The sequence below is a fragment of the Perissodus microlepis genome, chromosome 14 (genome assembly GCF_051167445.1).
Source record: "Perissodus microlepis isolate ML-2025 ecotype Zambia chromosome 14, ASM5116744v1, whole genome shotgun sequence".
NCBI lineage: Eukaryota > Metazoa > Chordata > Actinopteri > Cichliformes > Cichlidae > Perissodus > Perissodus microlepis.
In genome coordinates, this window is record NC_140474.1 from 38,801,867 (window position 1) to 38,824,880 (window position 23,014).

Genomic DNA, 23,014 nt, shown 5'->3' on the forward strand with positions numbered 1-23,014 from the left:
AAGTTGTGACAGAAAGTACAAGAAGTTTGCAAGTGTATTTATAACCTTGACTATCTGATTGACAGTCTTTGTCGATGTGCACATTTGTAAACTGGCTGTAAGAAGCTGGGGATGTTTCTGCTCCTAATCCACCACGCAGCTGCACACTTTCTTCCTTCCTTTTTTTTTTTCCTGCCCCGTTTGTTTCTTTAGCTGTCAGAATATTTGTGTGAAGGCCAAGAAAGATACCAAACGGATTTACTTTACCAAGTGGATCATCACAGCCTTGCTGTATTGGTCCATTTGATCGACATTTGTTATTATTACTTTATTTTATTTTATTGTATTTTATTTTATTAAGTTATTACAGACGGGACAGACACGACCGGGGAATAGGACAGGGAGAGAGAAAGAGAGGGAGGCTAAGGAAAAAACAGAGGGGAAGAGGGACAGTGAGAGAGGACACTTTAAAAAAATCACCCGGATCACCGGTTGAGAGAAAAAAAATGAAAAAAGAGAAACAAGCAAAAAGAGAGCAACATATTAAACACAGCACTACTGCAACCCACTTAGCACTTAACCTAGTTAAGCGTAAATAACAGTAAATACTGAATTTTCAATGTTTTTTGTGCAGCAGTCAAGACGGACAGCTCACAATGTGCTGTGAGGTAGCAGCCAAGAAAGATGTAGTTTGTGTCTGTGAACACCTGAGTGCACACCTGTGTGCATCAGCACGGTTGTATTCAAAAAGTTTCTCCATGTAACGATCTGCTAGTGGGTGTGGGGAGCCATAGCCCCGTCCCCCAGGGCATGAAACAGGCATGTAGGAGATCCAGGACCCAGACATCCAGAGGCCCCAGAGTGTGAGAGCCCAAGGAGGACCACTGGAGGGACATCTGTGCCACCCTCCTGGGAGGAGCTGAGGAGAGCCCCAGACGAGGGGTCACTCAGCAGCCACGGAGCAGAGGCCAGAGGGGAGCCTGACCGAGCCACGAGCGCCAGGCCGGGAGTGTGCCCCCATACCTTGGAGAGTCTGAGGTGTTGCCAGAGGGGCGGAGTCTAAGACCCGACCTGACATATAGACACAGACGAACAGGCACACACAGACACAAACTTGCATTCCCACCCTCATGCACACTCACCCAACATAAAGACAAATGGACACTGTCACACAATCACACTCCCCAAACATACTGTATACAAGGTACCCTCGCCCCTAGAAGGGGAATCCGCACCTAGACCCAGGAGATGTTACCCTTTTGTCACGGTCCAGAGTTTCTGGTGTGAGAGAAGAATGAATGACTGGTGAGACACAAAGAGAGACTGAAGAGGAGTGATAGTGATCCCCTGCTTTTCACTGTGGATTCCCTGGAGCCCTAATCCCTGCACGCTTGTATATAGCACTTAGTCACTGTCACACACTTCACCTGGTGTTTGTGAATAAAACCCTCTGTTCTTCCTTTGAGCAAGTAGTCCTGCGTTTGAGTCCCCCCAATGACCGTAACACCTTTTCCCTGCGGTGGAGACATTGGACATGGCAAGTAGCCCCTCCCTGTATGCTGTATCACTGTATGCTGATCACTCTGCATTCAACACATAACTGTTTCCCTAAAGAAAACATGCCTCTGAAAACATGTGACTACAGAGCCTATGCATGCAGAAATATTAGACGTCTAAAATTAGTCTTAGTTTTGAGTTGAAAAGATGTCCACAGGAACCACATTTGGACTATAAATAGCCCGTATACTGAGGTCTTACTGATGTCAAACTAAACGTATAAATATAAAGTATAATAGACGTGAAAAAGGTCAAAGCCTGGCATTACAAAACAAAGCCTTCAGTCCAAATTTACTTATAAAAGATGTCACTTCAACATCACTTTATGCTCTCCCCTCACCCCCAAAGAGTCAGCAGGAAATGGCTGCCCTCTCTGAGACTGGTTCTTCAGCAGGTTTCTTCCTGTTAAAAGGACGTTTTTTCTTCCCACTCTTGCCAAGCACTTGCTCGCAGCAGGTCATCTGATTGCTGGGGTTTTCTCTCTGTTAATGTAGGGTCTCTACCTCATAATATAAAGCACTTTGAGGTGACTGTTGTTGTGAATACATAAATAAAACTGAATCAAACCTACTTAAGTAATGCTCCTTAATAATATCAGAATATATGCGGCAATCATAATATGTTGGAATATCTGTCAGAACAAATGGCTTTTAAATGACTGCTAAAAAACTCAGTCAACAAAAAGTATTTCGTGTGCACATATTTTTCCTGATGCTTAGCTGATGAGTTGGAACTAGTGGGTATTTTTCAATTTTACTATTTTTACAGCAAATTTTAGCATTTCAAATTTAGAGATGGAAACTTACCCAAGCAAAGCGAAGGCAGGAATCTCCTTGAGGTCAAAGGGAAAGTCTACCTGGAAATGGGTTCTAAAAAGGGCTGTGACGGTCTCTGGTGCAAGAGAAAGCAAAAGCAAGAGGACAAGCTAGTGTATCACTGAATAGTCATCAAAACTTCGAGGTGCAAGTATCCAAACTTTAGCAATAACATTAAGAATTACAGATGTTGAATAACTGATGGAAAATGGAGAGTAAAGCTAGTTTCAGGCTGAGCATAGTGAGCAGCTCTCCATGCTTGATGAAGAAGATTTTTAAAATGGATTTCCTTTCTGATGCAACAGGAATGTGGTGTATGTCTTGTCCCAAAAACAGATTAGTTAATCTATCATTTGTTAGGTGAATGCATAAAAAATGATCCTGCTGAAGTTTATTGAGAAAGTACTAGGGATGGGTATCGTTTAGGTTTTATCCAATACCAGTACCAAACCGGTACTTTTGAAACGGTTCCGGTGCTTAAACGGTGCTCAAACCGGTGCTTAAAGAATGGAGAACACAAAATTGGTCCAAAAACCTCTCATGTTCAGCTGTTTTTTTGTAAAAAGATAACAATGTTAGCCTTTTCTGCAGCTATGGGGCATATATGGTGTCACTCTTGGCTGGAAGCAGTGCTTAAACAATGGAAAAAACACAAACTTTGTCCAAAAACCTCTCATGTTCAGCTGTTTTCCACTTTTTCTTTGGTCATTTTAGCCTTTTTGGCCAGGGTGAAGGGAGCATCTGCCATCAAACAAGAAGACAGCCGCATGTAACTATGACAGTGTTTGCTAGTTCACCTTACATGCATTAATGTAATAACGTGGTTAGCCTACTCAACGTAAATTACACACGAACAACATTAAGCTACTCACGCAGAGAAGAACGGCTGCTGCTGCCATCAAATACGGCGCATTTCTCGGCTTTTAAAAAAAACGCTATGCGTCGCCAGGTGTTTCATCAGATTCGAGGTGTTTGCTCCTTTGCACAGTATCACCTTAAAGCACTTGTTGCAGGCTGCTGAGTTTGCATCTTTTGCTGTGAAATACAGCCAGACTTTTGACCGCTTCGCCTTGGGCATTTTTAATCTGTAGCTCTGCTCTAAAAGAACGTACGTACCTGGACCCGCCTACTATCCTCGGAAACGTAAAATGATTGGCTAGAATCTAAAGTGTATCACAGCTCAGGGGAAAAAAGCACCGAAATAAAGCACCGAAATGTGCGGTGCTTTTCGGTCTGGTTACTACCGCTTATGTCAGAACCGGTGCCATCATGGCACCGGATACCGGTACCCATCCCTAGAAAGTACTGAGCAAACCTCAACACCTAGCCATGTTTGATCATACTACACAAATAATGGGGGAAGAACACTAGGAACTGAAACTTGCAGCTCCACTGTGATTCATTTTGCTGCGTTTACTTTAACTTGTCTCTTAAATATACCATCAATATACAAATCACAGCTACATGTATTAGTAACGTGGAGACACATTTCATTTGTTTATGCGTTCTGTGTTCAGGGTCTGGTGATTTACTTTTTAAATTGACATTTTTTAAAGAGACTACATCTGCCAAATTAGGAATTCATAAGTCCCAACAAGCTTTGAGTCCACATTTTCCTGAATTCATAACTGCAAACAGCCTACAATTTCATTCAACATAAATTAGCGCTGTTGTATCTTTGAAAGCAGTAAGGTTTCATTTAATGATCAATGCTTTTTTTTTTTTTTAAGTATTAAAAGGTGTGACGTGAATTCCTTAAAACACCTGGTAAAAACATCTGGCCACACAGTCATACCTTCTTCCTCGTACCACACAGCCAATACCCTGAAAAAGAAGGCAGCGATGGTGACGGAAAAAAACCCTCTCCAATAGCTCCTCACAGCAAAGAATGTGAATGTTACTTCAATACTGAAGAGCACACCTGAAACACACAAACAACGCAAGGCATGAGCATTGGAACTGACTTTTAAAATATTCAGAAACTTACACTGACTTTTCAAAAACCCGTCTTGCACTTGTGTAATGCTGAAGAACAATATTTTCTTTTGTCTGTTGAATTTGCTAGCCAGCATCTTCACTCAGATCTCAGTGTCATTTACTTCCAGCTCATCTTGGATAGATTTGCTCATGGCGAGCTGTATATATACATGACTTAACAAGAGAGGCTCAAAAAAATCTTGAAGTTGAAGAAATTGGCACTGATACATAGGCGTGAAAAAAGAAACCCTCAATTACAAGAAACATTACTGAAACTGCTCCACAGATTTCAGCAACATGAAGCTTATCATATTACATGTTATATATTACACTGCTCAACTTAAAGCCTTAACAGTGTTTACAGATTTAGCTTACTTCGGAGTGTTACCACGTCACATTTGATGAACCTCACCTCCTACGGGCGCAGCAAGAACGCAGCCTACTCCCACAGCACAGGCTGCTGCTAGCATCTCTCTGTACCTGGACTCATTCTGAAATCACACGGAAGTGATTACATTTCAGCTTTAGAATAAATAGATGTGGAATACAGAAATAAATAACCTACTCACCATTTAGGCAATATTGAATAGATTAGACTACATTAAATTAGCTACAATTACAATGTAACCGTAAGAAGGTGGAAGACCATTTAAGTGTTTATTATGAATAGCGGTAATTCTCTGCTCAAAGATATACTGTATGAAATTGTATCTTCTTTCGCTTTGAAGGTAAAAAGGTTCGAAAAATAAAATTGTAAAATATGATAATAATAATAATAATAATAATTCTTTATTTAAAAGGGACAATGGAGTGTAACATAGTCCAAGTATAAAACATGAAACTGATGTACTGCACACAAGTTTATAGCCATAGTATGTTATACTTTCTTACCCCCACACAATGAAGCTTTTTTGGCACATCTGTTTGTCATGATCCTGGCTTTTCTCCCAGCTATTTTGAAATTGCTCTTGTTTTTAGTCTGGATATACTTTTGCTAGGTTATGTTTTCATTTTGATATTGTTAGTTATCAACTTTTTCTTGTCCTCCTATTTCTCTCAGGTCTAGCCTGTGTTTCTGTTTTCTCCTGTGTTTAGTCAGTTTTGTCATTGTGGTTTTACCAAATTTGTCAGAATCTCGTGGTGTTCCAAAAAAGGCATTGGAGCTGATCAACACTGGTAGATTAATTTATTCTTCAAAGAGCATGCAAAGTATAGCTAAAATCTTCACCAAACCATAGACTGCTTCTGAATCAGTTTTCAGCTTATACACAGACTATGTTTCCTCAATCATCATCAGAAATTCATCACGACTTTGGAAGCTACACTGCTGCTTGTATTCTTTCATATTGTGCGCACAGTATGCAATAGATATGAAATGCTTTTGTATTTAGCCACTGTGTACACTGACTGATGAATCAAGTCAAGTCAAAGTATATTTACATACCATGTTTTTAAACAACAAAAGGTTACACAAAGTATTCATTAAATAGAAACAGTCACTAAAGCCAGTGTACGGAGGCCAGCATAGCTGCAATATGATCACACTGCTTATTTCCCGTGAAAAAGCGAGCTTCTGCATTTTGATCGACTTGGAGGTGACGAGGTAAAGATTGAGCAGAGCCAGCATGTAAAGAATTACAATCATCGAGATGAGAGCAAATGAAAGTCTGAATTACTGTCTCTAAGCCGTGTGGTTGGAGGCAGGCCTTCAGTTGAAAGAAACTCGTCTTAACAACAGAGCTGATCTGTTTATTACATTTTAAAGCACAGTCAAAAGTCACACCAAGCACTGTCATACCCGTCAAATGGGTTGGGATGGCCAAATAAAATAATTTCTCTCCATAAGTTTCTCTCCAACCATAATTGTACATCTCTGAGACAGTTCACTAGTGCCTGAATAGAAATATGACTGTTGGTATTTTATAGGCAAAAATATGTGTAGGACATTTGCAAAGCGTTAAAAAAAATAAAATCAACAGTGGATGAATTCAATAAAACATGAGAAAGAAAAAGATGTAAGACTCACCTCATAGATTCCTCGAAACACAGGCAACTTGCAGAGGAGAGCTCCACACAAACTGGCGATGTGTACAAAGGGAGCCTGACAGAAGGAAAAAATAAAGGCATAAAACAGGTTCTCTAGCTGCTGTTTGATGGTCTGTCAACAGTTACACATACACATGTTGCGGTTTTTATGCCAGTTGCAGAATATGAGAAGTGATCTCAGGTGAAAATCTAATTTAAATAAAATAAATTTCATATAAGCACAAAGGTGTTCCAACACTTTGCTTTGATTTACTCTGTGTGGGTTTCTGAGGACCAGATGTGGTCCGAGTGTAAGCCCGTCTTCTGAGGGATCTTTACTCTTTATTTGGATATCTTAAAAGCTGTCATTCCATATTACAAGGGCTGTCTCTTCGTGGTGGTGTCTTAATGCTGTGACTCACTGAAACCGTGCAAGTCAGCAACAGTAGAATGTGGATCAAAACTTCAAATTTTTTTTTTCTTTGCGCCTGTCCCGTTTGGTTCTTTTGCCATCAGAATTATTGTCTAAAGGCGAAGAAAGATGCCCAACGGATTTACTTTACCAAATGGACCATCCCAGCCTTGCCGTAATGGTCTATTTGATTCATCTTTTATGGTTTATTTTATCATTTTTTTTTTCCACTTGCTAGATATGGGACAGACTTGAATGAGGAAAAGAAAAGGGAGAAAGGAAGAGGGGGAAAAACAGCGGAAAAGAGGGACGGGGATAAAGGGCAAAAAACAAAAACCAACTAAATAAGCAGACAAAAAAAAAATGCATCTATCGATCACCTGGATCACCTGTTGAGAAAGAAAAAATAAAACAAGCAGAAGAAAACGAGAGCAATATAATAAACAACATCACGATGATATATGGGAATATAACAGTAAATACTAAATATTAAACATTATTGTGCAGCACGTAAGATCGACAGCGCACAGTGTGCTTTGAGGTAGGAGCCAAAAAGGGTGTAGTTTGTGTGTGTGAGCACCCGTGTGTACACCTGTGAGCATGGACGCGCTTGTTTTTAAAAGGTTCCTTCATGTAATGATCTGCTAGAGGGTGTGGGGGGGGCCACAGCCCCGTCCTCCAGGGCATGAAGCAGGTATGGAGGAGATCAAAACTCCAGACATCCAGAGGCCCTCAGAACACAAGAGACCAAGGAAGACCAACAGAGGGGCAGCCGCGCCACTGTCCCAGAAAGAGCTGAGGAGAGTCCCAGATGAGGGGTCACTCAGCAGCCGCGGAGCAGAAGCCAGGGGGGGTTGCAGTGACGCGCCCGTGAGCTCCGCCGGCAGCCAGCTGCGCCAGAGTGACCGAGCCCCAGGCCGAGAGGCCGAGGGCACCCCACCCCCGAAGTGGCCCGAGCGAGCCCCAGGCTCCAGGCCCCGATAGGCAGCCACCAAGGAGTGAGCCGGTGTGTACCTGGACGCCCACCCCCGGACACAAAGAACCACCAACGCACCGATGTCTGAGGGCGTCTGCCACTGACAGGGGGAGTGGTGGGGGGAGATAGGCCTCCATACCTTGGAGGGCCTGAGATGTCCCCAGAGAGGTGACGTCTGATACCCAACCTGACATATAGACACAGACATACAGGCACACACAGATACAAACATCCATGCCCACCCTCATGCTCTCATATGCACTTACTCAACACTCACCCAACGTGGAGACAAACATAAAGAGACGCTGTACACATGATCACACTCCCCAAGCGTACTCTAAGCCCCGGGTCTAGGTACCCTTGCCCCTGGAGGGGGGAACTGCACCCAGACCCAGGTGGTGTTACCCTTTTCCCTGCGGTGGGGCGAAGCAGACCGCCCCGACTCGCAGCAGCAGGGAGGCCCCACACTCCAGACCCCAGTCGGACCGCCAACTCCTCCTTCTAGCCCCCCACTCCAGCAGGCTGCAGAGAACGGGGGTGTGAGAAGACTCCAAACCTCCCTCTGCCCGCTCATATGTAGCGTTGATGCATGTGTGTTCTAAGGTGCATTTAAAACCCAGGAGGGCATGGAGCTACCTGCCAGAGAGCAGCAGGTAAGCGCACAGCCCCTCCTGATAGCCCTCAGTGTCTACGTGTATTTAAAATTGAGAGGTGGGCAACGACGCCAGGGGTGAGGTTGTACACCCTGATGGTCTTTTGGAGTCCGTGTAGCGTGCCCACCCCCAAGATCCTATATGTATGTGTAATGAGAGTGTGAGTAATGTGAATGTCTAAGTTGTGAGATAAAATTGAGGCACAGGCAGGCAGAAGGGGACAGAGGGGGGGGGTGCCTCCTCTGCACCCTGGTGACACACCTTTACCCCAAGGCCCTGCATGTGTGGGTGGTTGTGGTGGAGCGGGAAGAGGGAGGCAGCTGGAGATGGGGAGGGAAGGAAGGGAGGGGCAAGTGACCCCTCCCTGGGGCCAGCTTCAATTTTGTTGAAAATCATAAATAAATGGGATTTTGCCCCTCGAAAACTCACTGATAAAGACATGTAGCTCTTAGAATATTAGATCCTTCAAACTACCGAGTAATTATTCCCAATTTGATGGTTTGGATGGTGACTGCAGACAGACACAGAAAATGGACGCCTACTCACAGCAACACACAACAGTACATGAAGACATTTAAAGAGTGTGCAGCTGATTTGTGTGCATGCATCTATTTTACCTCTTTGCCAAGGGGCATACCACTACCCAAGGCAAAAGCGAGACTGATGACTTTAGCCACGAAGGTCCTGAAGGTGAGATATTCTTTCAGTAATACTCCTCGTAGAATGGTCTTCATTTCCGAAATCCCTGAACCTGTAGGGGACAACAACGGGCTCTTACAGCTGGCTGAATGTCAAAACTTTCTGTTAGACCCCAAAAGATTATTGTTTACATTACAATGAACAACAATGGACAAGAATTACAGATGTTATTTTAATGGAAAAAGTACTAGACATCACACATGATGCCAGGTGTCTCTTGAAAATGAATCTCAATGAGATTTTTACTTGAATAAAAAATGTATGTGTGCAGTTTGTCACACAATGAGTTGCTAGCTAGTCTTTTAGCTAGATTTAGGTTACATCAAGTATAGCAGAGACGAATTTGAATTTAAGACGATGATGCTTAAAGTCACTGAAATCCAGCTTTATACCAAACCATATGTCTTGTATAAAAATAGTGGAAGCAGTACAGTGTCAGTGTAGGGGAAGGACATGAGCCAAGATCCTGTTGAATTCAATTGTGTACATCCACAAAAAGCAGCAGTTCAGCTGTACACTAATAAAATCTGAAGCTTACATTAGAAATTATTGACAATTGTGATTCCTATGCCGAGACACTACATAGATCCCAGTGTGCCTCCACCTGTTGAATCCCACTTTAACCACTGAATTTTCTTATTTTGTTGTGCAGGTGTGGAGGCAAAGTTACCCGCCACCATGTGGCCAACTGAAAATGTTTTTTTTTATTTCTTACATATCAAACTAACCACAGTCAATGGAAGTAGAATTTAGCTTTGAACAGTATTTGTATTCTTATATAGTAGTATTGTTTCATCAGTATATTAATATAGCACAAGGTTCAGTTACCTTGTACAAAAATGGTTAGTAGAATTATCCTTCAAAGAGATACTTTTACTTACTACTTTGAGTACATTTGAGATCAAGTACTCTTTCACTTTTACTTGAGAAATGAACTTTTTTCAGTACTTGAGTATTTTTTTTTTTACATTTTGGTGTCTGTGCTTCTGCATAAGTAAAGAAAGTGTGTACTTTTGCCACATCTGTTTACATACCAGCAGCCTGTGGGGAGACGATCTGGGTGAAGCCGGCAGAAAACACGATGAGAGCAACAGAATAGCCGACCCAGCCCAGGTACTGCAGGAACCCATTACTGTCCAGTCTACCATAGATCCACTTCTGTCCTGTGGACACACAAACCAGGCCCAATCCTCACAGATTTACAGTGCAGTTACAGACCTATACAACAAAACTGGAACTGACAGGTCGAGGTTAGTTTCCCTTTCTGAAAGTATAAAACACGCAGCTGGAGAAATGTGTGTGAATTTCTCAACCTGTGAGATTTGACATTTCTGATGAATTTCAAAGGTTCAGGTGTCTAATTTCAACTTTCTGGTTTGCACAGTTTGCTTACTTATTTTTCCCTTATCCACCTCTCTCCTCCCTGGTCCCCTTTGCTCTCATCTTCATTACTTACTTACTTCTTTACACCAAACTTTTTTTTCCTTTTTACACTTTTAAATACCTCTTTCATTCCTGTCCACTGTACCTTCTAGTTTTTATCCCTTGGAGAACCTTTAACACACAACAAAGAGTTACTGAGCTTGATCTGCTTTTTTGAATAAAACATACTGGTAACTTTCTTAAACTGAGTTCTAATAACAACGTGAGAAAAATTGAGTTCAGTTTACTTAATAGAGATTAGCATACTAGATTTTACAGCCGAACTATAGTCTGTATTTCAGTCAATTTTGTTGGCTATGAATCTAATGTGGACAGGAAACAGTGTTTTTTTTCTTTAGCTGTGCTAGTGGGCCTGCCCTGCAGCCTCGCTTTTGCCTCCTTTGTTTACATATTTATGTAGAACTGCATCTACATGTAAGTCAGACATAGATTTTGTATGGTTGGGTAGTCTAGGTATAATAATAATGGACTGCATTTATGTAGCGCTTTTCAAGAAACCTCAAAGCACTTTACAACTCCACTATTCATTCACTCTCACATTCACACACTGGCAGCTACAGTTGTAGCCACAGCTGCCCTGGGGCAGACTGACAGAGGCGAGGCTGCCATATCGCGCCATCGGCCCCTCTGGCCAACACCAGTAGGCGGTAGGTGAAGTGTCTTGCCCAAGGACACAACGACCAAGACTGTCCGAGCCGGGCGGGGCTCGAACCGGCAACCTTCCGATTACAAGACGAACTGCCAACTCTTTGAGCCACAATCGTCCCACGTATAATAACATACATCTGCCCAACAAAATTGGGGCTCAGACAAAGGAAGAGAAAGCCCCCCCCTTGGACTGCTGAGTTTCTGCATTTTGATCAACTATGCCCCCCAATGTGTGCTCTGATGTACAGAGAGAAAAAAGGAAATGCAGAAATGTATATGTCAAAAAAATTGAGAGAAGATTTGGCTGATGTGATGGGGAAAACGAAGGTCGTTACATTATGTGTGCAGGAAACCAGATTGAAGGCCAGGCCAGGTACACTGGCGGTGGAGTCAAGCTGCTCTGCCATGGCATTGGATGGTAAGGAATTGTAATACTAGAGGAATGTGATACTGAACCCCAAATTGCTCCTTTGATGCATTTGTCTGAGTGTGAGTGTTACACATAGATAGAAAGAACTTACGTGTAGGAAAAGAAGCGTGTGTGAAACATGTTGTTTAAGGTGCTATGAGTGCTAAAGCTATATAAGAACAAAGCTTTCTACCATTTATTTGTGGTTTCTAGTTTCTCTCAAATGCTTACCCAGTCTGGCTTTGCCCTATCACAGAGCTTTTTTCCCAATGCATCTACTTGGACACAAAGTTTCCTGCCAGGCATTTGTTTTTTTTTATGTCAACTTGGTTTAAGATTGGTCTCCATCACTAAGAAGTAAATCTAAAACCTTTCCAATATGTGCCACATCTAATGGTTTGCTCCAGTGTCTAATTCCATTGTATATTTTTCTTAATTTATTTTGTGTTTTCACTGTCCGATTTTAAAATTCTGAATAGATTTGTATACATTTGCATACATGTGATACATGTCTATTTGATGTGAACTAGAATGTGAAAGACTTCAAATAAATTCAGCCCTTTTCCATTCCTTTTACCTCACCCTTCACCACTACCTCCATCCTATCAACTCATCTTTTCCTCTCGCCATCAGTTTCCTGTAGTTGTTAGATATTACCAGTGTTGGTCAAGTTACTTGAAAAAAGTAATCAGTAACTAATTACTGATTACTTCCCCCAAAAACTAATCCCGTTACTTTACTGATTACTTATTTTTAAAAGTAATTAATTACTTAGTTACTTAGTTACTTTTTAAAAACACGATTTACAACCTGAATAGGTGATAAAGCGATAGATCTTTCAGCCCAATTCTACTTTTTCTACATAATCCATCATACAAAATGTAATCAAATGGAAAAGTCCCTTTTTAAAACTTGTTTTATTAGTTTTAAACTTTTGACTTTATGCATCAAGCAAAAATGTAATTATATGCAACATTCTCTGACTGGAAGAATTTTGTTTAACATTTAAACCTATTTTCTGCACATTCCAGCACATAAAATAAAATATTTTTTTTGTGTTGACACTCAGTCTTTCAAATAGATGCAAGTAAAACACAGCAGAAAATAAATAAAGTCAAAGACTAGCGGTCCTGTTGCTCTATTTTCACCTGTAAAGCAGGAGCAGGGCAGGCGGAGGTTTACCCTGGTGCAGGTGAGCCGCAGTGGTCAGTGGAAGAATCCGCGAGTTTCTCTGTGAGTTTCCCATTACGTCGTAGCTACTCGGTGTTTGCTCGGAAGTTTAGGGGGTTTTTTTCGCTGTAAAAAGAAGTTTTCTTCCCACGCACAATGCTAATGGATGCTAATGTTTTTGTCACTTTTTATGGAATCAAACTCAAAGTAAGGTCAGTACTTCCACGCTTTAAACGCTGCACGCTCATACTCTCTCCGCACTGATATATGATCCACTGTTGATCTGCACACAGCTGTTGTCACGAACGTCGCACTCGCTTACGTCATTGTCATGAGACATTCTTGCAAAAAATCACGGTTTTAGTAACGCAGTAACGCAGCGTTCCTACGGGAAAGTAACGGTAATCTAATTACCGTTTTTGCAATAGTAATCCCTTACTTTACTCGTTACTTGAAAAAAGTAATCGGATTACAGTAACGCGTTACTGCCCATCTCTGGATATTACTTACCTCCTTCCTTCCCAAAATGTGTTATTATGTTAGTGTGTAGTGATGCTGCATTCTTAAAAACAAACAAACAAAACCAACCCAGTCTCTCCCTCACCTTTTAGGAGCATGTTGATGCCCAGTTCCATTGCCCAGCTGGTTAGGCCCATGAGGATCCCCAACAGGAAGAAGAAGATCCAGTCCTCCCCGATCGATGAGATCAGGAACCTCAGCCAGCGAAATGGGCCGACTAATGGGATATCAAGAACACAGCATAATACATTAGGACTACAGCACCCAGAGATTAGTACAGGTCACTTTATTCTACATTTTCCAATAACAGCTGTGTTTCATCCCAATAGCTTTTGAAATATTGAACAGCAATAAACATGTTGTTAGCCCAAAAGACCACTGCTCCGTACTCTATAGCATTTTGCAAGTTAGTAAACCAGAGGTGCAAAAGTTTGTAATTTATCCCACATTTCTTATCTTTGGCCCAAATATAAACAGATCCATGCCCAATAACAAAGAAGTAGATCAGATAAATCTTTAATAATCTCTCAGGTGCGTTCCTCTGGGAAATTCAGTAATTATGAATTTGTTTTGGGGCATTTTTTGTAAAAAACAAGACATTTTCAGAAGTTTATATTCCTGGTGAAAACCATTTCTCGTTATTTCTTTCTTCCCACCCTTATCGTACTTGCAGGAAAAAGACGATTGTGTGCAGTCAGTTACTTTGCTTTCATCTCCCTGCTTCCTTTTTACACTTGAGCTTGTAGAACAAATGCCGATGTTTTAATACGCCAAATAATTGTGTTGTGGCTGACTTTTATGGCATTCAGCCTTTTCATTTAAGCATATCCAAGAATTCCCTGTCAAACATTTATTTCAAAACCTAACTTATTAGGTCCTTCATTTGCTTTTCGAAAACTGCCCTGCATCAGCTGCCGGTAATCAGAATCACAGTTACTCCCAACACTGCAAACATATTGTTCTTTCATCAAATCAAGAACTGAAGGTAATAATAAGTGTGTGTGTGTGTATGCTGGCTGAGAGCATTTAAATGGAGGAGCAGTCCATTAACTGTACAAGTTACTTATTTGTTAAATGTAGTCCACACCGAAGTAAAGGGCATCTAGTATCACAATCCAATTGCCCACTCTCTGGTACGTTGCCTTGATGATATTTGAAACTTTTAAAATAACTAAAACGGGGACACTGTGACAAAGTCAAAGATGCAGGAGACGTTAGAGGGGAAAGCTGCAGTTAAATATGTTCAGGTAAAGGGTCATTGTGAACCACACTGAACACACTGTTATCACTTTGATGTGTTTATGCCTCTGCGTGCTCTCTGAAACCTTTCCCCACTACGGAGCCCCGCAAGGGACATGGGAAAAAAGAATTACGATGAACTTTTGCGAGATCTCGCAAAAGTTGAATTCCCACAATGGTGGCAGCTACTTAGTTGCAATATTACTCTTTCTGGGTCACAAAATAAACTTTCAAGATATTTTGAGGCATGAATGTAGCTGTGTAAACATCAAATATCTGCTCGGTTTACAAGACATCATATATTTGCAAAAGTGCTACGACGTTTTCACAAAACTTTTGCGAGATCCCGAGTTTGTTTTGCGAGATCTCGCAAAAGTCCGTCTTAATTTTTTTTTCTCCCATGTCCCTTGCGGGGCTCCATACCCCACACACTGATTCTATATTATTTATCCACTATGTTACATGTTGCTTCTCAAAATTACAGAGAAATGTAGCTCTGGCCACCTTTTTGGGCACAGCTGCATATTCTGAGTTTGCATAAATGTCTGTGTGAGTGCTGGGAGACCGCAGGAGTTTGTGATATCAGCAGTGAGAGAAAGAGACAGGAGAATTGAAGACCAACTGGTTTCATAGACTGACACATGGCTACAAAGATGGAGACAATGGAAGTGAAGTGAAGGGAACACAAGTGATGAGGAGGTGTTGGGTGGGTTTCCACTGCCATATACAGGAGGGAGAATTTTGCAATAAGTGTGGAGGAGTGGAGAAAGGTGGATTAAGATGTTTGTATACAACATTATGATCTAGTGAGAGTTGGGTGCAAGTGAATAGTGAAGCTTTAAGCATTAGAAAAAGAGAAAGTAGATGACTTTGAATACCTGGGTTAACCATCCAAAGCAATGAACAATGTGGTGGCGATAAGTGAGAGAAAAAAAGTGGAAAGAGTGAAGATGAAGCACTAACAAAGAGACAGGAGTCCAAGCTGAAGATGCTTAGATTCTCTTTGGGAGTGAGCAGGATGGATAGAATTAGAATGAACTACAACAGGGAGGCTGCTCAGGTTGAGCAGTTTGGAGACAAGGTTAGAGACTCTAGGCTGAGATTGTTGGGCCACGCTTACAGGAAGGATAAAGGAAATATTGGACAAACATGGAGTTGCCATGCAGTAGGACGGGAGCAAGATCACAGAGGAGGTTCATAGATGCTCTGAAGGAGGACACGGATAGGGTTGGTGTGAATAGGGGCAGCACAGTGGCGTGGTTCTTAGTTGGAGCCACCTAGTCAGGGGCTCTTCGTATGGATTTTGCATGTTCTCCCCGTGTTTGCGTTGGTTCCCTTCGAGTACTCCGGCTTCCTCCCACAGTAATTGGTAATAAATGGTAATTCCTAATTGCCCCTAGGTGTGAATGGTTAGTCTGCCTGTCTATGTTTGGCCTACGACAGACTCAGGGTATAGCCTGTCCAGGGTATACACTGCCTCTCGTCCTATGACAGCTGGGATAGGCTCCAGCCCTCCTGCGACCTTGACAAGTATAAGTGGAAGAGAATGGATGGATGGACAAGTGGAAAATTGCACATGAAGATTGCCTGTAAGTCATAATTTTATCTTTTAAGAAATGATCACTGACAGAAATTTATCCTGAGTTCAAACTCATCTGTAGGTGACTCAGATGAATTGGGCGTGAAATCCAACTCAATCCATGCATACTGGATTTAGACAAACATCTGTATCACTAAAGCTTCACCATGATTAGAACTGTCAAAGCTGTCGACTCTCAGACTAAAACTGACAGTCTATGTGTGCCTTGGAGATTCCACTTGAACATCAGAGACTTTCCAACTTGTGTTTGTTTTATCCTTCAATGCATCCCATTTAGTCCTACATAATCTCGTTACTGTAGCTACCTGACAACACCAACAGTAAGGTAAGAAAGGCAGTGGATCATTTGTATGAAACGCTGCAAGGAATGCTTTTGCCATGATTGCCTGACACTGCAGATATTGTTTAGCTTCTTTATCTAACTGTTCAGTAGGATCAGTGCTTCCCAAGCAACACCTAAGGCGCAGGGTTTAGTTTAGAGACATCAAAGTGATTGTAGTATTACATTTTTAACGGAAAGCTAATGTTCAAACAATTTCTCTCAAGGCTTGGATTCTGAGCAATTCATGGAGTGTGTACTCTTTGTATTTTTTCTCTGAACTGGACTCACAAAAGAAATGATTGCCCTGAGCTGTGCCATCGCCAAAGACTGGTTAATAATCCTTTATGTTTTTCTACCACTTAAAATCCCATATGACCATGTAATGCATATTTGATAACAATGGAATTGTTCCATACTAGAGCTGTCAGTGGGGTTTTTGGTTCAGTCTGAGAGCCATCCAGTCAGTGTGCAAATGGCCAAACTACAGTAAAACATGACCATGTTCAGTGATGTTTTCAGTACTACAGGAGGCTCAGTTCAATGGTCAAAAAGTAAACCTGAACAGTTAAGTCTTGAGCCTCATTCAGTGGTAATGCCAATATTCAAATGGCAAGCTACACGGTGTGGATTTCTACCATATACAAATTGCTATGGTGACTCTGCTCTCTACCGCTACAGGAATTTAGATTGTGTGAACACTTTTGTGAAAGATAAAAAGGTCCAAATTTTAATAGGGTTTAGAAAATCTGTATCACTGCACTTCTTTTCTTTAAACTAATTTTGTTCATTGTGGTGTGAATAGGCATTTGTCCATCACATGGTTAGAAATGGTAAGAAGGTTTTCTATAAAATAACGAAACGAGCACTAATTTCAGAAACAGGAATAATAACACTTGCTGCTTGTCCTTCATATTCCATGCTGGCTGTGTGGTTTGACTCTTACACTTGGCACAGCGTCCATTGTCGTGTTCCAGTGTCCGGCTTCGCTGACTGACCTTCTCCCCACTTTCCTTCAGCCGAGTGGCCTCCTCTTTGGCATACACCCCGAGCTCCTGGGTGTAGCGCCCATACATCTGCGAAAAAACACCGGCATCCATTTAGCTTTCAAAAAACAAACACATTAAACATGTCCCAAAAATGGGCGGTGTGATGTAAATCAGAATTGTATCTTTCTTCTGACTTCTTGTCTGAATTCATTTCCATCTGCAAAAATCCATATTTGGCCCCCCGTGCATAGGGGCAGTGGCGGTTTTTGATATGGGCGACATAAGCCGTTGCCCGGGGCGGTATCGTGGTGGGGGCGGCATCATGGGCATCAGCAAAAAAAAGTTGCTCGCACCCATGTTGCCCTGACATCATGCCAAAGCATTTTGAGGACTGCATAGGCACCGAACCGTTTTCTTTTGCGGAGAGTAAAGGCACCCTCTGTTTGCGAGGTGCCCCTGCTGCTTGCCACACAGGAAGGAGAGAGCGGGGCGGCATTCTCTGGCTGGCTGGAGCGGCATCTAATAACCGGCTCACAGAACTAAACTAAAATAAACCAACAAACTAGGGCTGTCAACGTTAATGCTGTCATCATGATTAACGCGATTACAATTTTTAACACAATTAAACCATTTGGAGCGCAGAATGACTCAAAATCTCTGAAATGTCTCTGTCAACACATTTCAGGCAGTTTGTCCAAAGTTTGTCCCTTCTGTGCTGCAGATAGGTTGATTGCGTTAAAAATTGTAATCACATTAATCGCGATGACGGCGTTAACGTGTTAACATTGACAGCCCTACAACAAACACAAACACTGAAGACATTATGATACAGACTTATAATTTGCACTAATGTGTTTTCTAAATTCTATCACACACATATAACTGAAAAGTGAGCACGAGGGCCCTCGCTGCGCCTGCTGCTGCTGCTGAAGTCTCACACACAACCTGTCAACAGGGGAGGGGCGGGCTGCTTCCAAATAGACCACATTTCATTCATAATGCTGTAAATCCAAGCCCATTATGTATCAATTATTTTTCCTGGGTTGTGTGAAATCCCAGAAAAAAAGAAACCCTATACAAGGTGTAGGCCTATTAGTCTATTAGTGTATGTTGTGGGGTTGGGTGTTGATACTGGAGTGCAAAATCACTGATGAAAGATGGACAAGAAAAGGTCAAAGCAATCAGGTCCTCAGTTTAGAAAAAAGAGAAAAGAAGAGGAGAAACGGGCAAAAGATGCAGGTAAACAGATGAGTCTTTGAGAGGGCGTGTTCAACCAGGGCACCAAACAGGCTAGGACCGCGCCTGCGTAGGGGTAGGAGGTCTCCTTTACATGGATGTGTAGGTGGTCCCAAAACTTTCCACAGGAAAGCATATTGAATATTGAATCAAAGCTGGGTTGCAAAATGACATACACATATGCAGCATATAAGGGCATCCTGAAGCAGTTTACATAATGTGTCCTTATATGAGACATTCCAATTAATGCATAGAAGTTGTGCTGAGCTATCAGATGTAAGTCAATTGGTGTAATGTATTTACTGGTGTCAGTGAACAAGGAGCTATAGTTGATTGTGGTGGTTAAGGTGTAACACTTCACTAGCCTAAATAACAAGAACGATAACTGTGTAACTATTTGTAAATGTAATATAGTGAAAGTGGTACAGTAGCTGCAGGATCACTAAGGGCCTGAGTCAGAGCCTGCTCCAGACATTATTTGTGTAATATTCCCCCACATGCTTTCTCTGCTAAAAATAATCCAACCTCTAAGAACCCCAAAGAACCATAAATTTCATAACCATCCAGCAGGCTCATAATAAATATTTTCCTATGAAATATTTTGTGGTAGTTGAATTACAGAGCACGTTTTTCCTTGAACTCGTTACAGTCTGGCTCCTAGAAAGCAGAAAAACAAAAACATGAAGGATCGATCATGACCTTTGCACAGTACTTTATATTGCTGATCACTCATTGTCCTGACAATGCAGATCTGACTTATGTTCAAATTTGTCTATAATGCTCTAACCAGGGTTGCCTGAAATTTATAATGACAATTCAGGTAATTTAGTCAAAACTTAATAGATTTAAGTTTCACAAGTGTGTAAAACTCACTACAACCCTGTTTGTGAGTGGTTGTGCATGGGAACATTGAATATGAAACCAAGTATTGGCTGGTGTGCCAAAACGATATATAGAACTTTACTCTGTGGCTGTCATGGTTGCATTGTGTGTTAGTTTGGCTTGTTTCAACAACTGAATGCAGAGATTTAAAGTACTTAGATTCTATACTTCGGACAGAAACGAAGTACCGTACCTGTTAAGCAGGTTACACATTTTTGGAAAGTGGGTTCTGCTCCTTCACAGAGAGGTTTCCCTTGATAACATACAGGACACAGCACGCACGTTAAATAACACACACACACACTCATCCATGAGTGTGTTTTAACCACAAACACACTCAGGTCATTTAGTTCAAAGAAGCTTTGAGTCACATTTGTTTGTTGACTCAGGTCCCATTGTGTCTATTGTTACATTCGTGTCAGGAAAAAAGTTGACTCCTGCTTTTTCTCCTCACTACAAGCTGAGAAGTCTTGTGCAAGTCCTGTTTATATCAAGGTTAGCCGCTATTGCCACATAAGTTTTGTCACTAAGTTCAGCAAAATTCCAGGAGGCTCAGTCATGTATGAAAAATGAGTGCCAATTGCAACTTGATTCAATGGATTTGGAATTGTGTAGACATGACCGATTTAGAGTATAAACCATTTCTTAATGTCCTATCTTATACCTGGAAATGTCTGTGTAAGGCATCTTGTTTCAGACCAATGACTCGATGGGTCACATTCACTGAGCTAGAAAGATGGGAACTGTAGATTTTGTTCTGAGCTGATATTAATTCTGCAGTGCGATCTCTGCATTATAAAGTGGTGCTTTTAATTACAAAGAAAAAGTGAACTACTAACTGGGAATTGGATAATTGGAAACCCATCTGCAGAAGAAGCTTATAACAGATATCGACTTGCACTTGGGGACTTCAGTGTGTCACAGAGTGATAAAAGAGCAGGAGAGGTGAAGAATAGGCCAACATTTAAAAGACAAGACAGAGTTGACACAATTTGAAAGGGATTTGGCTTCTAGCTAAGAGTCTTTTCTTTTCTTTTTCTTTTTTTTACTATTATGTGGTTACATATTTACATTGTTCATTTGAAGTCTATAATTTTTCTATAAACATACTGCAGCAGTAATAAATACTCCAACAGTAGCACATTGATTCCTAAGTGGTTTTTGAAGAAAGAAATAATCTCGGAAAATAAATTCATGTTAACATTGTATCTATTTTGTTTATTTATAAGTGAGCAGCAGAGCACATGATGTACTGAACATAAAACGCATATTATTAGCTAAACAGGTCCAGATGTGTGCCCAGTGAGTACACAGCAGCACTAATGGACCAGCATCCAGTCCCTTTGAGTGCAGATAATATAAATTGTATGACAATCTTCAAATTACATAACAGTGTGTGTGAACAGTGTTAGTGTCATCAAAAACATTTTGCAAAGATTTAATTAGCTTTGGTGAAATTATGAGCAGGCATTGGTGCTGTAGCTGCAGTCTCAGCTATATAACTTGAAATTTCTTTAAAGAAAATATGTTCACAATGTTTTTTTCTTCTGTTTTTCAGCTCCCGAAAAGCGAGTCCACAGTAAAAACTCTGTGACATAACTGTGTCTGGGGCCCGGGCAGATATTTTTTGGGGCCCCTCTCTGCCACATTGTACAGGAGCAATCACGCCATCTTACATTCTCGCTCTCATTCTCTGTCTCACTCACATTCACACTGTAAGAGCATAAATAAGATATAGCAGTTGTCATCATTCAAGCTTTTTATCAGCACCTCAGTCAGAGGTTGCGTGAACGGACACCTTTAGTTACTCTTATGCTCTTAAACTCACACAGTCTTCTTCAAATAGGCTACCACAAGCCTAAAACAGGTTGAGTCTTGCTAACAAAACAAACTGATTTCTAGAATTCCTCATTCAACAGTCATTTCCAATTTACCAACTTGTCGACATATCGCATGCATGTATTAAAATATGAGTGCATATTTTCAACATGAACGGTGCAATGTTTTAGTCCTTTACAAAAACACAAAGATTGCTACTGCTTGCCAATCAGAACTTTGTAACGTTGGGCCTTGCAACACTGCTCAGATCCGTACACCTGGTGGTATCCTCATCCTGCTCTCTTGTCTCTTTACATTTTTGAGAACCACTTTTTTGCTTTGGTTTGCTAAACATCATTTTTAATGTCACCGCACCAACAACGTAGGCTGTAAGACACTTGTTGGAAATGAAATTGCTGCATAGTTGATGTCAACAGGTTCATGTGTATTTTGCAAGAATGGCAAGTACTGTATTTCCACAGCATACCCAGTTCTAGAAAACTTTTTAGAAACATTACCTATTTCAATCAAATTATTTAGATAATCTATTAAAGTAAAAATGAATAAAGGAATATTTGCAGGGCTAAAACTGATTTCATAAGAAAAATATATGCTGCTTAAACAAAGTTGGGCTTTTGGTTCAGAAGATAGAACCTAGCCCTAAAGATATTCATGTCCATTTTAAGGTATGGATATATGCATACTCTCTAATGTAGAAGGACTCTTGTTTCTTCTGGCTCCTGTGCCATTTTGGATGTTATGCCTTTGATCCATTTCACTCTCACTAGTTAATCAAAGACCAGTTAATCTGAAAAAATGGACAAAATGGCTCCACAGACGTTTTACTTGAAAGCCAGAGGTAGAACATCCTTTAAAACTTATATTTTCTCAAACATACAATCACCCAGAAAAGTTGTCAGAATCACACAGACAAAAAGTACATGCATATACTTATTTTTATAAGTTACGCACCACAATTCACTCATTACATCTCTAGTCCAGCTTTGATCACACTTTACTCACGTTTTACTCATAAGTGGATGCACTGTGGGAAAAGTGCACAAAGTTCATATGGTGACAAGTGAAAACTTACAAGACTTTGTTCATACTGCAGCACCCGATGATCTGACCGGTCTCCTGCCATGGTTCTGCTCGAGATTTACAGGTCGCAAGTTAGAGAAAAGCTCAACAATGCTATCGAATGAAACAATGCTGTGTTCTCAATAATTAAAGCATTAAGCTAACTTTACTTGTAAAGGAGATCACCAAGCAAACTTAAAGAGTGTGCGCTTGTTACAGTTTGATCCTTCTTTTTATAGCCTGAAGTTAGCCTCAAGATATAAAGACTGAGGCGGAGCTTTTTGGTTCGGTAGCTCAGGTGGGTGTGTCAGGCAAGCCATATGAATGGCTTACTTGTCATGGCTTTTTACTCACATTTCTTTTACATTTATCTTTAATTCTTCATTGTATTCACTTAAAAAAAAATGTTATTTTGATATCTAGATTAATGTTTTTGTTCTACATACAATCACAAATTCATTCAAGGTCAAACAATATGAAAACATTTCATATTTAACCCTTCTGAGCTCTTTAATGACTTTTTTCTTTTACAGTTGTACGTGACGTATCTTCTTTGTCTTCTAGAATTA

General features: G+C 41.0%; 1 protein-coding gene across 2 annotated transcripts in view; it reads right to left on the minus strand.

The window, feature by feature from the left end:
* LOC146374426 (chloride channel protein 2-like) overlaps nucleotides 1-22,688 on the minus strand; it is a 46,611-nt gene extending 23,923 nt beyond the window's left edge. The window contains exons 1-10 of one of the 2 annotated variants that reach the window (XM_084950746.1): nucleotides 22,616-22,688; nucleotides 22,459-22,513; nucleotides 17,387-17,516; nucleotides 13,368-13,499; nucleotides 10,128-10,256; nucleotides 9,012-9,145; nucleotides 6,355-6,429; nucleotides 4,741-4,819; nucleotides 4,147-4,272; nucleotides 2,343-2,427 (exon numbers count right to left, since the gene is read on the minus strand). In XM_084950746.1, coding sequence (XP_084806872.1) covers nucleotides 2,343-2,427; nucleotides 4,147-4,272; nucleotides 4,741-4,819; nucleotides 6,355-6,429; nucleotides 9,012-9,145; nucleotides 10,128-10,256; nucleotides 13,368-13,499; nucleotides 17,387-17,516; nucleotides 22,459-22,509 — 941 coding nt within the window. In that variant the 5' untranslated portion in view covers nucleotides 22,510-22,513; nucleotides 22,616-22,688. Of the gene's footprint in view, nucleotides 1-2,342; nucleotides 2,428-4,146; nucleotides 4,273-4,740; nucleotides 4,820-6,354; nucleotides 6,430-9,011; nucleotides 9,146-10,127; nucleotides 10,257-13,367; nucleotides 13,500-17,386; nucleotides 17,517-22,458 lie in introns of both variants that reach the window. The other variant, XM_084950745.1, reaches the window with a different exon arrangement.
* Between the last annotated feature and the right edge of the window lie 326 nt (nucleotides 22,689-23,014).